Raw genomic sequence first — 16,835 nt, forward strand, 5'->3', positions numbered from 1 at the left:
ACAAACCTTTCTCCTAAAGACAGTTTTGGTTATTTCACATTTATGTATTTTAGTCTGTGCTGTACTCACTGATGTGAAGTAGGTGGGAACCCGTTTATAAAATACACCAATAAAAATAAAAATGTGATGTTGCCAAACCGTTCTCAGATCTGATCAAAACACACCGAAGCATTCCTGCTGAGTATTTGGTTGATAAAATCTTTATAAATATAACTTAGGGCTTTTTTCTGAACTAATTTTTGTGCATTTAGGAACATAGAATTCAGTGCTACAGAGAAATATTTGAGGTTGCTGAGGACTAAACTGAGGACACGGCTGTTTACTGGGCTGTTATCTCAGTTTTTAATGATTTACAGATCAAACAATGCAAATAAGTTTAAAGAACATAAAGAATTGTGCACCCCAGAAAAAGAAAAAAAAAATTCAGTTAATGTTACTATTTATTTCAAACAGGAAAATCTGTGAAATCAAAATGCAACAGTTTTGAAAGAAAATATCCATTCCCCAAGTGTCAGAACATTTCTATCTGAAATATGAAACATCAAACTGTATTATACAGCATTAAATTGTGATTTGAGCAGCGCTCAAGAGAAAAGCATCAGTTAAATGCACCACGGTCCACGTAGGGAAAGGCCAAGAAATCTCCCAGTTTTTTGCCCTCAGCATCGTAGTGCAGCAACCGGAAGCATTTATTACAGAAGAGACACGGGTCGCTGGGAGCGAACTGGTCGTTGGTTGTAGCCCATCTAGAAAAGCCAGAGAGGATTGATCAGTTTGTGAAAAGCCACATCCGTCACACTGTTTATGAAACTCCAGATTTTTACACACCTGCCGATGAAGAGGTGGCAAACGGAACACTTCTGGGTGAGGACTCGGTGCTTGTGCATGAGAAGTGGGTACAGCTTCTTGTCCAAACAGTCATTCTTATGAACCAGTCTGTAACGTGTAAAGGGTTAAAAAAAAAAAAAAAAAAAAAAGGGTGAGGGCTGTTTCTTCGAGACTGTGAGAATAGATTTGTCTCACATTGGTGATATTAAGAGCTGCTTTCATGTGTGGTCACCCTGCTTACGCCAATAAGGCATCAGCTCAGAGACATTTACGCACCCATTAGTGCAACGACACCAAAATGCACCGAAAGTCTTGTGAAAGCCGTCGAGTCCTGTCCGACAATGAGGTGCTTTCTTTCAAAAGGTTGCAGTGATAAAGCTGATTTCTAAGAACATCCAGTCAGTCGACACCATCCCCTCCCTTTACGCCCCCTCAGAAATCACTTCATCACTTTACAGTGCATTGAAGTGCGGGGTAACTAACAGGATTTGATGGCAGCTTTTTCCATACAAACACACATGCCTCTGACTCAGAACAAACACCTTATTCACTATTATTTCAAAGAGATAAAATGACCCTACATCATCACATGGATTACATTGGTTAATTTCCACTTCACTGAAAACTTCATGACAGAAACCTGAGAAGAAGCGCCTGAAACGATTAATTCATACAACACAAGATCAACAGTGTTGATAATTCGCCACTCAAGTCATTTAACAAACTTTTTTAATGCAATTTATCAATAGTATTGTCAACTAAATACCTTCAGGTTTTATTCTGTTGACCTGGTCAAAACAACCTCACCTTAGCCTCGTTAAAGACAAGACAAAAACCTGCTAAATAATTTTAGTTAAAGTGATCTAAAGTGATAAATTACTTAAGTTTAGTCATGGGTTTGTCTCTCCTTGGCACAACTAGAGTAACAGTAATTTTTTTGACAAATAATAGCTACCTGGTTCCATCTCGGACCGCACTAAAGTGTGCATTGGGATAACTAACAATACATTTTCGTGAAAAGTGACACCTGTTCATTCCTGACACGAGGGGCCGTGTTGCCAATTAGTCGGACTTACCTGATGTCCGTGATGATGACGAGATGTTCGCAGTCTCCCTGATGACAGTAGAGGTATGGGAATCCCACCTTCACTTTCACATCCACGAACTGTGTGTCCTCCATCTTGGCCTGGCTGAAAGGTGGGAAGTTTCGGGTCTTCGCCCATTCCACAGTAGTTCTGCGTCACAAACACCAGAAAATAGAACGCAAAATGTACTTTCAAAATCATACCTGATCAGAATTTCAAAGTTATACACAACATCAAACTGAAGTCAATCTACAGTTTCTGGTGGCTTCGTGTTTATCTGTAACACGGCTGATTGGATTTCTACACGCGAGACTCGAAGGCACTTTCAAGACAGTGTTTGTGAGAATATGGTCCCCATTTATAATTTCAACTGTGACTCCCAAAGGAATGAATGACTGCAAGGGTGAGGTGGTGTGTTTGAATTGAATTTCACAAATGTGTTTAGTTGGAAAAGATCTGACCAAGAATCACAAGGAGACAGTAAAAATAGTCACTCAGACTAAGGTCCTTGTTCAGGGTGCTATCTTTACTTGACTGCATTAGCTGCAATGTTACCAGTAGCACCGCAGTGACACTACAAGTGTTGGTTTGTTTGATAGTATTTAACAAAGCTTTAACTATATTTCTAGACCTGATGTCTAAAGAGTTCACGACCTGCCCAACAATACAAGCTTTTAGATATTCTATAATTGTATACCAACTGTAACCAGGAAGATGTCCAGGAAGGCGTGTTAAGGAGAGATCAGAGGGTCTACAGTCACATTATGGAAAGGTTCAAATGAAATCTAGGTTCTAGTTACATATTCAGCTAGCCCACAAAAACAAAATATTGCATTTGCAACTTCCCATTTTGGGGTCATGCTGACCCCATCTCCTGAGCATATCATATAACCCAACTTCAAAAAAGCAAACTATCCCTTTTAAATACTGCCACATAGAGCGAAGCCTAAGATTAATGTTCTACATAACAGCTGGGCACTGTTAAGTTAAGCCAATACTACTCAAAAAGGAGCATAATTGTATTTGTTGGGGAGTTTTTTTCAGCCATAAATTCATATATATTGTGTGCTTTGGTGAGTAATTAGTGGCAGATTTGGTGTATATATTGGATTAAACTACAGTGGCCATGTTGATGTTGTAATGAAGGGTTTTTAATAGGTTTGGACATCAAAGTATTGGGGTTTTTTTCTGTATTTTTGCAGGATTTGTTGACAGAAAATAAAGACAGAATATCACCAGCTTTATACTATAAAACTAAATCAGAAGATAAAACTTACATGCTGATGTCCTGGCACTCAGGAAATCGCATGTCATTGTAGAAAACTCCTTCGAAGTAAAAGAAAGCTGATTTGTGGTGATCCTGAAACAGAGCAAATGAAAATATTACCTCTAGGTTTTGTGAGTTGGTCCAACAGTGGAGACTTGATGCCGAGAGGAAATTGGTTTGGATGCTCAGCAACAACACAAGAACCACCAAGGCGCAGATTGTTTTTTTCCTATTAGAGATGTATTATGTACCCTCGTTCTACCCTTGAAAAAGAAGAGTTCTAAAGAAATCATTCAAAGCTCAATATTGCCATGACATTCACGTGCATATTAATGTGTATATTAAACTCTAAAGTCATTCTGCGAAGGTCTTGCAGAGCACTTTGGATTGACAGATGAAATGCTTGAGGGGTTACTTTGCTGATGAATTCTGGAGCTATGTCCGGCGTGTTGCTAAACTCTCCGCACACTTGCAAGTCGCTGACACAGCAAATGGCATCCCTGAGCTCTGCCAAGCTGTGGGAGCCTGTCACCAGCAGGGTCATGTGGGGTCTGGTGTAGGCAAACTGTGGGAAATGGGTGAAACATGTCAGAGCCACAGAGGACAACATTAAAGAACAAATGTCTGTGTCAGGCTGTGAAATGTAGATTTTTGGCGTTTGTTTTTGTTTTTTTGTTTGTTTGTTGTTGTTTTTTTTGGGGGGGGGTCGACGACGACTCACTTTCTCAAAAACGGCTGGGTAGTAGACATTGATGGTCAGAATGAGTTCTCCTTCAGGGACCATGTCAGTCACTGTTTCTGGTTTCCCACCAACAGATAACCGCTCCTGGAAGTCACAGAGAACCCAGCTTCACATGAAGACACATGAAAGGAAGAACTACAGACGTTACGCTATGCCTATTACAATTAAAGATTGATCGGACTTCAGTGATTCACCAATTCACCCACCAGCTCATCTTCGTAGAGGTCATGTCGGTTCTTGTTGATCTTTAGAGAAGCTCTGTGATCTTGCCTCTTTTTCCTTTGTCTGTAAAAGAAAGAAAACAAAAATGTAATTTCACTGCATTTAAAGGGAATCACACTAAATTAAAATTTGTATCATGCCATTGGTGAGTCTAGAGACACAACATAATATGAATGAAGTGAAGGGAGCTCATACACTAGTGTCCTCAGGGTTGAGTCTGGAGGTACAAGATCTGTGTCAGGCTGCTGATCTTCAGGATGGCAGCGGAGTGAATCAACACTTGGAAGGAAAAAAGTTAAACAAAGCTCATGTGATCATGTTAATTCATTTTGGTAAGGACAGGACAAAAGAACGCACGAGTATGTATGTATGTATATATATATATAGATATATATATCTATCTATCTAAAAGCATGTGATACTCACATTTGAGGGATCACTGTCAAAAATGTGTGCCACAAATATCCAGTTATTGGCTGGTTTCTAATATCCTGTGCAAGGTCCTTATATTCAACGTGTGTCTATTAGAACTGTTAGTCGTGTCTTTTTTTCTTACTAAATTATAGATTAGTCCCTGGTTCCTGCTCCTCAAATCTGTATATTAATTGCAAATGACAAAAGTCGTTATCTGCACAGGCCCAGCATCTAATAACCAATGGACACTAAGAATAGTCACAACTTTTATTTCAGCACACACTCGCACATAACAAACAGCATATCTGTTCATACTGTTATGTTGTTGTTGTTATTTTTTACTTTGCTTCTGCAGTTTCTTCTGTGTTTGACCATTCCCTAATTGAACTTCATGGTATTGTGCTTTATGAGCACCAGCTGAGAATCGTGCAACTCATATTTTGAAAGAGGCCAACAGAAATGAAGTTTAAACTTACTCGACCAGCATCAAAATGTTATTTAAGACTTGAGAAGAAACACGTATGCGGGACGAAAGGAACCGCTTAATGCTTGTAGACGGTGTCTCTGAACGAAGCTCTGACTACCTGCAGACGGATTTCAGCTCAGCCATCGTCTCCGCTCCGATCCCCATGTCTTTAGCAAAGTTGGCATCAAACGTGTCCCCGTCCTCCTGCTGGTAGGAGTAGCTGCTTGGATTCAGTCTGTTCAGCCATTCGGTCCTGAAAGAGCCGATATGAAATGGTTTCGTGTTAACATCCGTATATTCATAATCAGGGATGTTCGCGTTTGGATCTGTCGACTGCTCCGACGCCGCCATGTTTCTTAAAGTCAACACGTTGCGCAGAGGATCATGGGTAATGTAGTTGTTGGATTTGTTTTAGCGTAAACGTCTCAGAAATCATACATAACTACATGCCGGCCGTTTATTTTTTTTTATAATTACAAAAAAAAACTGGAAAGCACATATGACACTATGAGGGTTATTTTATAATTAAAAAAATATAATGCCAAATTTTTCTAAGAGGCTTATATTTGCAAATGTTTTAATCTCATCCATACAAGTTGGAAACAAGAAGACAAACCTTAATGCAGCACTGCAGGGTAATTCAAATATGGCCACATATTTATGCCCACAGTCAAACAATTTTCTATGGCCCACAAGAAGCTGCCTGTCTGGATATTGTGTGGTGGAGAATTCCTCACTGGGGCCAAAATGGCTTGGGCCCTCTTTACACCACTTGCAGTCTTCTTAATCAAACAAAAAGGTATCTGACTCTGATGCTATGCAGGTTTATTGAAAATTAAAGGTTTCAATAGAGCGTTCTGGCGAGAGCAGCTGAAGTGGAAGTACCAAGAACTCTCTTTTAACTCTCTTTAAACATGCACTTGGGATTCCACATCTGCTGTCATGTGTCTACCGTGAGTCTTCTTCACTATATTAGACAACGCTTGCTTCCTTGTCAGCTCCAAACAACAACTTGAGTGGTGAGAATCTCAGACATATGAACTTTACTGTACTTCTCTACCTGAGCAGGGGAAGTCAGTCACGCTTAGGAGCAACTAGTCTTAAGTGATTGGATGACCAAATGATTGACAGCAGAAATCTGACTGCACCAAAGGTCTGTCAATTAAACAGGCACGACCCCAAAACCCCCTCACCTCATGTCATTGCCCATTTTCTCTTGCGTAGGCGCCTCCTAATGATGTCGGAAGGAGGAGCTAGTTCTGTTGTTGCTTTTTGGAGACATACTGCCTTGTTGTGTTTGATAATGTCTCACCTGGCCACAGTCTTATGACTTTCACAACTTTGATTCGTCTTTTTAAGAGGCTCTAATGATGGACACTCGTCCCCCCTGTGGTTCCAGCTCTGGTGGGCTTGCGGCTCAGCGATCTCCCTCTTATCAGGTGGTTTGTGTCTCTTTGTTTGATGTATCATTGCTGGTGCTTCGAGGTGGATTGTATGGTGGAGGCTGCAGTGGAAAACCCTCAGAGGCAACCTGCCTGATAACACCAGAGCATCTGTGGAGCTCAGACACCAGTGTGTACAGATGGTAGTAGAAGGGAAAGCATATAAGTCAAGTACTTTTTTTCACAGTGACGGAGGCCAGTTATATTGAAAGTTCTTTATTTCCTTCTTAGTCACGAACTACTCCTGCAGACTTATAGCTTGTAACAGATCCCTTTTATCAAGCCTCAATGAGTGGAATGTGGAGTAACAGGAAAAATGACAAAACCACTAGAAATAATTAGTTAGGCCGAGACGTCACATGCATGCAGATAACCAGAGATGGTAAATCCAAGTAAAACATCCCTTGTGTTGAGTTAAATCATCCAGGGTTGGGCTGGGTACCTCAATGGATAACATAACTGGTGATGCCCTCACACCTCCTTTTTTTGGAAGAACTTTTACCTAACATTTTTTTTTCCATTTTATACAACTTATTTTTCACTCCATTACATCTTTTACTTTTCACATTAAGATGTTTCTACAAAAACATTAAATAAGCCAATGAAATATGATGCACAAAGTTTTTGACTGTTAACCCGGAGAAAGAGCTGCATAACTGAGGCCCAATGTCATGTGAATTTTTAGATTGTTTTGATGATTCCAGTCAGATAACTGCTAAAATTACATTACAAAAAATATTTAGACAAAAAAAAAAATCAAGATAAAACTAAATAGAATTTGTGCACTGGTTCATGTGATTAGGCTACTTCTTCCACCTCTATGTGTCTTCAATGTACACCTTGGTTCTGGGCACCAGAGACTGGTTTTGCCAGTATACAGGGCTGGGACTTCAAGACATTTACATAGGCCTAGTTGTCATTGATGGAACATTGCCATGCGTTTTAATTCTATGACTTAACAAGACCATAATATTTATATCAAATTCAATTTCTACACCTTTAGTTTTAAAATAAATTGTATGCCCATACCCTATGCTGATTGATCGGTTTCAGTCTTTTCGGCACAACCTACATGGTTAGTATAATCTGGATAATATTCTTCACAGCAAGAGCAGGAACTGTAAACCCCAGAGGAGAAGAACATTTGTAGCCTACAACCGTGCCTAACATGATGTTCTGTGATATTTGAAGGCTCATTAATGGGCCGGTCCTCCAAATCCAGGCCACTCCCGACTTCTTACCTTATAAATGCCACTGCAGGCCGAAATATCATCTTGTCTGCTGCTACAGAAAGCAATCATTGCAGCATCTGGCTCCTTTCTGCAGGGAAACACGTAAAATCTTCTAGATTCTTCCGACTTCTACTGTGGCTATTGGACCCCAACATAAAATGGAGAAAGACAATTCACTGCAACAGGTAGGCTACGTTTCATTGCAGCATCAGTGTTTAATGCGTCACGTTCACTGACAGGCTGATTTGATTTGTTTAATCGATTTAGAAACTTTTTCTGCTATTTATTTTTATATTTATCATTCATTCGGGAAATACCTTATGAATGAATGAATGAGATAAACTTTTAAAGACCTTAGGGCTTTCCTTTGATTTCAGGCTTAGGGTACATAGAACCTATTTAGCTTTTTACTTAAGCTATAATTTTTTTAATTTTTTTTTTTAACAAAACAACTATGTAAAATCAGTGCAATAATAAAAATGTTTACAAGAATAAGCAGGACCATCCCATAAGAAACTGCAGTATATAGATTTAATGTTAAATGATAGCTTAATTTAATAAATAATATTTTAAACACTGTGTAAACAAACGTCAAAATAGATCAAAATGTAAAAATAAATACACATCTTTTCATGTACCTACAAACATTTGTCCCAGTTGTCTAAAACCAGTTTACATTATAATTTTGACTAAAGAGGAATCTCCTATGCATACAGAGTTTCAGCAGTTTCATATTCCAGAAGTGTTTGCCTAAAATTTACCTATGGAGCCACCCAACGTGTAAAACCCTCCTTCTGCAGCCTACTGGACACTGCCTCCAATTGAATGAAGCTTCTAGTAATGCAGGAAGCAAAGCATTACAGTAATGTCAGGGAGGCAGCACGTCCTCTGGTTGGGTGCAGTAAGTTTTCACTTCATCTGAAACTATTACAATATCTATAAAATTAGGCTACATTGTTTTTTTTAGTTTTTTTTTTAAATACATTCAGTACAGGATTAGAATTATTCCATATTTTTAATTTAATATTTATTAGGTGCTGTGAAAAAAAACACTTAAGATAGCTGTCAGAGAAATCTTGGACTTCTATCAGCCCACTGGTTTCCTTGTGTCTCCAGGTTTGGACCCATTTCTTTACAGTTCTTCAGACTGTGATTTACATCTAAGTTCAACCCACAATAGGCTCACAGTGCTCTGACTTTGATATGACTTTGAGCTGTAATAAAAAAACAAAATTAGGTGTTTCTCATAGTTTCAACTTTTCTCTCCTTTCTTTCAGGTGGACTTGGACCATCTCAGTGAAGCTGCGGTGTAAGTGAAATTTAAATGTAGCAGTTATTTTATGGAATTTACAGAAATGTGTGAATGTGATTTACACATGTCATGAAACAACTGCACACAACTTTAAGATCTTAAAGAAAATACACAAAACACTCACAGGCCATTGTTAAAAAAAAGTATATTGAAAAATATGGAGATTGTCAATTTTGCAGCTATGCCGAAGGAAAAAAAAAAACAAGAGCACAGCTGTTAAAATAGTAGATAGTAAAATGGAGAACAAAAAAAAAACGAATCCATTGAAGAGTAATCCTTTTTTCCTCGCCAGATGTACACACGGTAAGTTTTCTCGCACAGGAATTTGACCTCCGCCTTTAATCCATCTGCAAGTAGGGAACACAAACTACGAAATTGAGAAAATGAACACAAGGCAAGTAGAAGCAGTGGACAACCACAGCTGTTGGTTTAGGTGCCTTGCTCGAGCAGTTCCACAGCCCTCCACCCACATTTATTTTTCTTCACCAGTCAACAAAGTCAAACGGGCAACCGTTCGGTCCCAAGCCCGTTTCTCAACCTCTAATGGTCAGTGTTCAATAGCCTCATTTAACTTTAAGCCTTTAAAAGCTTTTCAAAACATGAAACAAGGAACTGAAAAATAAATCTTTTATGGCACAAAGAACATCCTGGTGAACTTAAGAACCTCTATTTATTAGCCCTGGACACTCTTCATATGCCTGACCTTTGACCTCTCACACAACGCTCACATTCAACACGCGCTTACAGTTACACTACTGGAAACACTGGTTAAGCTTTAAATGAAAATGCATGAGCGTCTGATTACTGAAAACAACTTGTCAACAACCTCAATGTGCTCTGTGACAGGATTGATAGACCCCAGCTGACACCACCCGCACATTACACCCTTCACTCAGTCCCAACACCAGAGTCCCTGACAGAAACTGCCACAGTCAGGATTTGGCTGCAGCATTTTTGTTAAATTTATTTGTCTTTTGTGAGGTTGAATAGTAATTTTCCACTCTCTATTTCAGATGCTCTAAAGTGGATTTGGAGACGGCCCTAAAGGAATGCTCCATTGCCCTCAATCTTTTTCTCAACAACAGATTTGCAGATGCACTGGCTCTTTTAAAACCTTTGTAAGTTAACTACACTCTGATAACAACATCTGACTGTGCTATTGATTTAACTTTGGTTTATTGGCTATAACAGTGCATACAGTTGTTTTTTTTATTTCATTAAATGTTGTTGTTGCCTTTTTGTCCTTTAGGAAGAGTCAGAGTATGTACCATGCCATGGGCTACAGTAGCATATTGGTGATGCAGGCGGGTATGACCTTTGAACCGAAGGACATGGATGCTGCCATGACGTCGCTTGGGGAATCCCTGCAGACCTGCCAGAAGTATGGCGCAATAGTTAGAAAACAATGTCATAAAGTTTAAGATGTCTTTATTAAGTTGTGATCATATTTATCGTGTTTTTTTTTAACTTAGATTTCGTAAGAAAACTGGAATAATGGAGACCTTAGCCAACTTGTGGTATAAAGAGCCAACTGACAGTCTGACAGAAGGTGAGTGACCTACTTATCTGTATGTGCATATATATACATATATATATGTATATAGTGGAAAATGACTTCCCATTTAGCCAGAAACAATCAGAAAAAACAAGATGTGGATACATGTCATTGCTGAGTCACAAAAAACAGATAGTTACCATTTTGTGCAAGATTTTCTTTTTTGACACCACAAGTAAAAGCATTTTTTGGTGTGAAAAATGCATCCTTTTTTATTTTTAACAAAATGTTTCTCTCTTTACTCCTCACTCATCACATGACATTTGATTTTCATTAACAGAGGAGATGCATGCAGAGCTGTGCTATGCTGAAGTTTTGCTGCAGAAAGCTGCCCTCACATTCCTGGATGAAAGTATAATCGGATTCATTAAAGGAGGGATGAGAATCCGAAACAGTTATCAGATTTACAAGTAAGAAGCACTTTAATGATCCCTGACATTTTCATATTGAAGTGAATTCAGGTGCACTTTAAAATGTCGTCTGTTCAAACCAGGGAATGTCACGCCATGGCAAGTGCCATGAAAGATGGGGACACAGAGAAGAGTACACACATTCATTTTAGGGGCGGGGTCAGCATGGGAATCGGATCATTTAATCTGGTGAGAGCTACTGAAAGCATCCATTCATTCAAAATATCAGAGCAGTTGTGGATAAAAAAATTTGTAAAAAGCCACTGTTATACGCTGATTAATGCTGGTTTAAGTTGTAAACAAACGCGAACCAACTGATTACGTGTGTTTTTTCCTATCAGATGCTGTCCATGCTTCCATCCAGAGTCCTCAGACTAATGGAGTTTTTGGGATTCTCTGGAGACAGGGTAGGTGATATCACTCTAAATACAACTGCAGATCTCATGTCTTGCGATGATGTAATAAGAGTTTTACTATAAAGGTTTTCAGCTTAAAGATTAGTTTGCTGACTCTCTCACAGGAGTTGGGTTTGTCCGAGTTGAGAGAGGGAGCAGCTAGCAACAGCCTGCGCTCGATTCTCAGCACCCTGACTCTGCTGATGTTTCGCCTCTACATCTCAGTGATACTTGGTGAGCAGATTGAAGGGTGGCACTGCAATATCCTCTAGATTTAAGTCCTTCATTTAATTGGAACATAAAACAACATCTCAATATTTTGGAGGTTTTAATGGTCTGAAAATGATTTCTCTGCACTTGGATTCTTCCCTTAGGTACTGGTGAAATAGACCTTACAGAGCCTGAAGCTCTGCTGAAACCCTACACTGAAAAGTTCCCTAATGTGAGCAGTGGGCTTTAGCTGACTAATGCAAATATTGCTGTGTTATTGCTCAATTCGTGAAACTGCATTATTTTGAAGTAATTTGAGGAATTTTTGTCACAGGGAGCCCTCATTCTCTTTTACACTGCAAGAATCGCTGTGCTCAAAGGAAACTTCAGATTTGTGAGTACTGATAATGTTGAGCTGTCAGTCTTTACCACACTGTTGCTTGTGTATATGTTGCAGTAACAGAAAACTGAGCATGTCTGGCCTTCTCTGCAGGCCCAGGAGAAGTTCCTGGCATGTATCGCAACACAGGAAGAGTGGCGTCAAATTCACCACCTGTGCTACTGGGAGCTGATGTGGTCCTACTCCTTTGAACAAAACTGGATTGAGGCTTATCGCTATGCCAACCTGCTCTGCAAAGAGAGCAAGTGGTCCCAGGTATCAAACGTCACCTTTTTACCCATGTTGTCAAATTTCTGTTGTCTCCTGTATTTGTGTTTCTTAGTACAATTTGATTGCTCCTCTCTCGTAGGCCATTTATGTATATCAGAAGGCTGCCATCTTGAGCATGCTCCCAGAGAACGAAATTACTAAACTGGGAGAAAATGTGGTGGAATTATTCCGGTATGTAAAGGGAAAAACAATAAACTATTCTGCAGTTGTGTTTTTAAGAATGACGTAACTGTGAAACGTGGTTTGTAGGCAGGTGGATGGTCTCAGATTGAGAATTGCTGGGAAGTCAATTCCAACGGAGAAGTTTGCAGCAAAGAAGGCTCAGAGATACTCTTCTTCCAACCCTGTGAAACTAGTCGTCCCTGCTTTGGTGAGGACATGTGCGCACTCTTTCAGTGAATCGCAAAGCCTTTTTTTCAGTTGCAAACAAGTATTTGATCTTTTTCCACAGGAAATGATGTACGTGTGGAATGGCTTCACAATCGTCGGCAAAAGACCTGAGCTGACTAAAAACATCCTGTGTACCTTAGAGAAAGCAGAGGAGGAGCTCCAAAAGGATCCAAGTGAGACAAACGGCAGAATTTCAACAGTCTGAATGTTTTTGTTGTTCTAAGTATACCAGCATGGAACTAACAGCTTGTTGTATTGTGTGTAGACCCGTCAGAGTACCACCTGGATGACCAGTGTGTTGTCCAGCTGCTGAAGGGCCTGTGTCTAAGACAGTTGGGGCGTCTGGTCCAGGCTGAGATCTGCTTCAACCATGTCATTTCCAGGTTTGGTCATCTTAAAGCTATTATAACACAAATGCAGCATTAGAGTTGGGAGTCCAATGCAAACATTTTATCAAAAGTATTCAGTTGTCATCAGAAACTTTTTACTGGGGAATTATTAAAAAATTTTCAAATGGAACTATTACATATCCAAGAGCCAATCATATCAATTCTCAAAAATGGAATTAAAAATAGAATTTTCTCTGCATTATTTCCATTATATTTGAGCTAATTGTTTTGTACATTAGCCAATACCTTTAAAAATATTCCTCTTCAGTCCAATGACTTGCACCCAGTGTATATATTTCATCACCTTAAAACAAAGAATTTGTTGAAGGCCATCACTACAGACCATTAACACTCTGCCCTGTCATGTTATGTCAGTTGTGAAAATTTGATACAGAAATATTTATGCATGAATATTTTCCTCTTTAGTCCACAGATAATAATTTGGATTTCTGTTGATCTGTAATATCAGGCTTAAATTGATCCAAAATGCTTGTGTTTCTTCCAGAAAATATTTGCTGCAAATAAAGTGAGGTTTAGTCAGAAAAAATATTATACAGGACACATTAAACAGGCTACTTCTCTTCATCATCACCACTCAACTGTCTCACCAGCTGATTCTTTTTTTCTTCACATTCAGTGGCCTATTTGTCAATGAAATTAACATTTTGAAAAGCATCACTGCTCAGAATAAACAGAATTTTAGTTTTTACTTGGTTAATTGCTACATATCGTTTGAATTGTATAAGCTTTATTTTTAATGATAAGATAAATAAAAATGGTTTCGTTCCATTACTATTCTATAAATACCATGTGTGCATGAAAATTGTACCGCTCTGTATTGTGGTGCACAACTGAAACAAAATTTGGCTGCTGCTGTTGTTGTTGTTTTTTTAACACTCCTGACTAGACCCACTGAAGTATGAAGTTTGGGCTGATATTTTTTGCAGTGAACAAAAAATCAAGCATGACAACTACCTGGTGCCATTCTCCACATATGAGCTGGGCCTCTTGTACAAGCAGAAAGGTGACATCACCAGGGCCATCAACGTGATTGAAAATATCAAGTAAGTGTTTTCAGCCCATCCAGATCAAATTATTACATTTGGTCTAAAAAAAAAAACACAAAAAAAACCACCTGCATGTCACCTTCCCTCAAAATCAATGGGTAACATCTCCAAAATACTAACTGGTTCCAGTTTATATGTAGCAGAGGTAATCCCTCTCTGGAGTTAATGTCAAGGGAAGAAGATGCGCTCAAGTTGAATCAAATGAACCCACACATGCAAAATAACAGCTACTGTTTTAATAGCATGTGCAGTGTCATATTACACAAAGATCTAACACGTGATCTCATGCAGGATGAACTACAAGGACTACAACATGGAGTCAAGGCTACACTTCCGCATGCATGCAGCACTCAACACCATGGGATCCTTCGCAGCCAAACTTCCTCCTTCACGTACGCCAGCTTAAAAGAACCCTTGGCAGAAAGTTTGACGGAAAAGATGGTGGAACCCGACACGACGTCTCTCAACCCTGTTTGTTGCCTTCATCCCTGCGACTGCACTTGAATTCCTCTACATGGCCAGCTACGAGAAAGAGCATGCCCTGGCATATTAACAACCACATAGTTCATTAGTATGCCAGGGCAGAGCTCTGAGTTGCAATCCTGTGTCATGTTGAAATCTGAAATTTATTTTAAATGTACAGAATTACGTTTAAAGCAAGAATACTCAGTATAAGTAGCCTCAGCTGGTGACTTGCTTGGAACAACTGTAAGATGTCTTGGTTGTTTTAACTTCATGACTCTGTGGCTCGTGACATCCAGGGAGATGTGAACCTTAGAAAATACTTTAGTGGAAGAGTTAGCCAGGACATGAATACAATGCATTAATCAAAAAGAAAATATATTGTGGGATTCACTGTACTCCACAACTTTTCCTCTTTGAATTCTCTGAAATATATATTTTTAGCAGTTTTTTTTTTTTTATCCACAAAATAAGATATATCTAAAAGATATTTGTAAAAGAAAATGTGTCCTCTTCTGCAGCCAACAGTCTTTATGTAAATAACTTCATCTTTTTCCTGTGCAATATAAATCTGTATACTCTGGTGTTTTTTTAATTTTTTTATTTCACTTTATTAATCTCCGAGGGGAAATTTCTTCACTACAGCAGGGGGGCTCTCAGGGGGGAGATGCCGCAGCAGGCTGCCACTAGCGCAGCGCCAGGTAACCTGACCTGAGGTGCATGTTTTTGGATGATGGGAGAAAGCCGGAGAACCCGGAGAGAACCCACGTAAGCACAGGGAGAACATGCAAACTCCGCACAGAAAGGCCCAGGACCGGATTTGAATCCGGAACCTTTTTGCTGTGAGGCGACAATGCTAACCACTGCACCACCGTGCCTTCCTAATTTTACTGAATAAATCTTATTAATCCAATTATGTCTTGTATTTAATGACACAATATGTAAGGTATCTGCAAGAACATTTGATAATCGAACTTTTCTCAAATACACAATTCCTTTTTAAAGATTTTCCCAAAAGACAGCACTGCATGATAAACGAATGTTCATGTACCATATGAGCTTTGATAAAAAAAATATATATATATATATATATCTTGTGTATAGGAAATATACAAACAGGGGAAGATAATCTTTCCTTTCTTAAAAAATGCAAACTGGTAAGGGAGGTTATAATATCGAACAAGTATAGGTGAGGATGATCACATAAGATCAATATTTAAATATAAGATTGATATTAAAATAGAGTATTCTTCCACCAGTGCAGTGCGCACTGAGCCTCTTTTTTTCCATTTCTTAAACTGTCAAATACACTAATCTGTTTACATGCATGGCAACAATAACAGAATACCACAGATCACAAATGCCCAATCTCTCAAAGGGTTTTGATATAGCCTACACTTCAGTGGTTAAAAGAAAGTTTAATTTTCTCAGATACTGTGGTTAAGTATAATTTTGAGGTACTTGCACCTTATTTGAGCATTTCAATTAAATTGCTACTTTATACCTCCAACACATTTCAGAAGGAAACGTGGTAGCCTACTTTCTACTCCACTACAATTATTTGACAGCTTTAGTTACTTTTCAGAGGAAAATTTAACACAACAGATGATACAACAAGCTTTAAGAAACTACACATTGTTAAAGAATAATCATGTGGTTTCCAACCTTTTCTGCTTTTGATGTCTTACGAACAGCAGTGTGTAGTTGCTGCCACATTTCAGATGTGTATGAGTTGTTAACAGCTCCAAGAAAACAGTGATTCCCTCTAAACTTATCACATGGTTCCATTTCATTTCATTTCATTTCATTTTCTGCTCAAGTGAGCCAATATTTGAGCAAAACTCAAATATTAAAGGAAAAGCCCAGCTTCTGGAAACATTTTTTGTGATCAGAACTTTCTTTTTCCTTTTTTTATTCTCTCAGTAATCATCTGAGGACCCGTCAGATTGATCTGCTGTCCCTGTATATAAAAATAGTTGTTCAAAATAGCAGCTACAACAGTAACGCGCTGCTTTCACACTGATGCTTGAGTATTAATAATCCAATCATGTCATACATATATAGAGGTAATATTGTAGTATCAGCTAAAAAACAAAAAACAAAAAGCCAAAACAGTACTTTTACTTTAAAACTTTAAATACGTTCAGCTGCTTCTGTACTTTAACTTTTTTTTTTTTTTTTTTTTTTTTTTGTTAAAAGGATGTTTTCTGCAGGATTTCTACTTGTGATCGAGTACTTTTCCATCGGTTGAAGGACGTGAAGACGACTCTCCACCAC

General features: G+C 38.7%; 2 protein-coding genes across 2 annotated transcripts; one reads left to right on the plus strand and one right to left on the minus strand.

Moving 5' to 3' along the window:
* Positions 1-318: 318 nt before the first annotated feature.
* On the minus strand, positions 319-5,375 carry snapc3 (small nuclear RNA activating complex, polypeptide 3). Its single transcript, XM_069689345.1, has 9 exons — positions 5,143-5,375; positions 4,340-4,423; positions 4,129-4,207; positions 3,902-4,006; positions 3,596-3,745; positions 3,191-3,273; positions 1,905-2,063; positions 829-936; positions 319-746 (listed from the first exon to the last, which is right to left on the minus strand). Exons 1-9 carry the CDS (start codon positions 5,373-5,375, stop codon positions 599-601), a joined length of 1,149 nt encoding a protein of 382 aa, XP_069545446.1. The 3' UTR covers positions 319-598.
* A 4,652-nt stretch (positions 5,376-10,027) lies between these two features.
* Positions 10,028-15,471, plus strand: LOC138615605 (tetratricopeptide repeat protein 39B-like). The gene is made up of 16 exons (XM_069689348.1): positions 10,028-10,128; positions 10,260-10,391; positions 10,483-10,559; positions 10,846-10,975; positions 11,059-11,164; positions 11,317-11,382; positions 11,496-11,604; positions 11,745-11,812; positions 11,915-11,974; positions 12,074-12,235; positions 12,330-12,421; positions 12,500-12,620; positions 12,702-12,813; positions 12,906-13,023; positions 13,977-14,093; positions 14,388-15,471. Exons 2-16 carry the CDS (start codon positions 10,273-10,275, stop codon positions 14,500-14,502), a joined length of 1,572 nt encoding a protein of 523 aa, XP_069545449.1. The 5' UTR covers positions 10,028-10,128; positions 10,260-10,272; the 3' UTR covers positions 14,503-15,471.
* The last annotated feature ends 1,364 nt before the right edge of the window (positions 15,472-16,835 follow it).

The sequence above is a fragment of the Brachyistius frenatus genome, unplaced genomic scaffold (assembly GCF_029030835.1).
Source record: "Brachyistius frenatus isolate BFR_SWC_R1_liver_20210118 unplaced genomic scaffold, ASM2903083v1 Contig_7, whole genome shotgun sequence".
Lineage (NCBI taxonomy): Eukaryota > Metazoa > Chordata > Actinopteri > Embiotocidae > Brachyistius > Brachyistius frenatus.

Coding starts and splice junctions, on each gene's coding strand:
- LOC138615605 (XM_069689348.1), top strand. CDS start 10,273: ATGTACCATGCCATGGGCTACAGTAGCATATTGGTGATGCAGGCGGGT. Junction 10,976..11,058: donor AACAGTTATCAGATTTACAA/GTAAGAAGCACT, acceptor TGTTCAAACCAG/GGAATGTCACGCCATGGCAA. Junction 12,422..12,499: donor AATGTGGTGGAATTATTCCG/GTATGTAAAGGG, acceptor CGTGGTTTGTAG/GCAGGTGGATGGTCTCAGAT.
- snapc3 (XM_069689345.1), bottom strand. CDS start 5,375: ATGGCGGCGTCGGAGCAGTCGACAGATCCAAACGCGAACATCCCTGAT. Junction 4,208..4,339: donor TCAACCCTGAGGACACTAGT/GTATGAGCTCCC, acceptor TTTCTTTTACAG/ACAAAGGAAAAAGAGGCAAG. Junction 3,274..3,595: donor CTCCAGAATTCATCAGCAAA/GTAACCCCTCAA, acceptor GCTCTGTTTCAG/GATCACCACAAATCAGCTTT.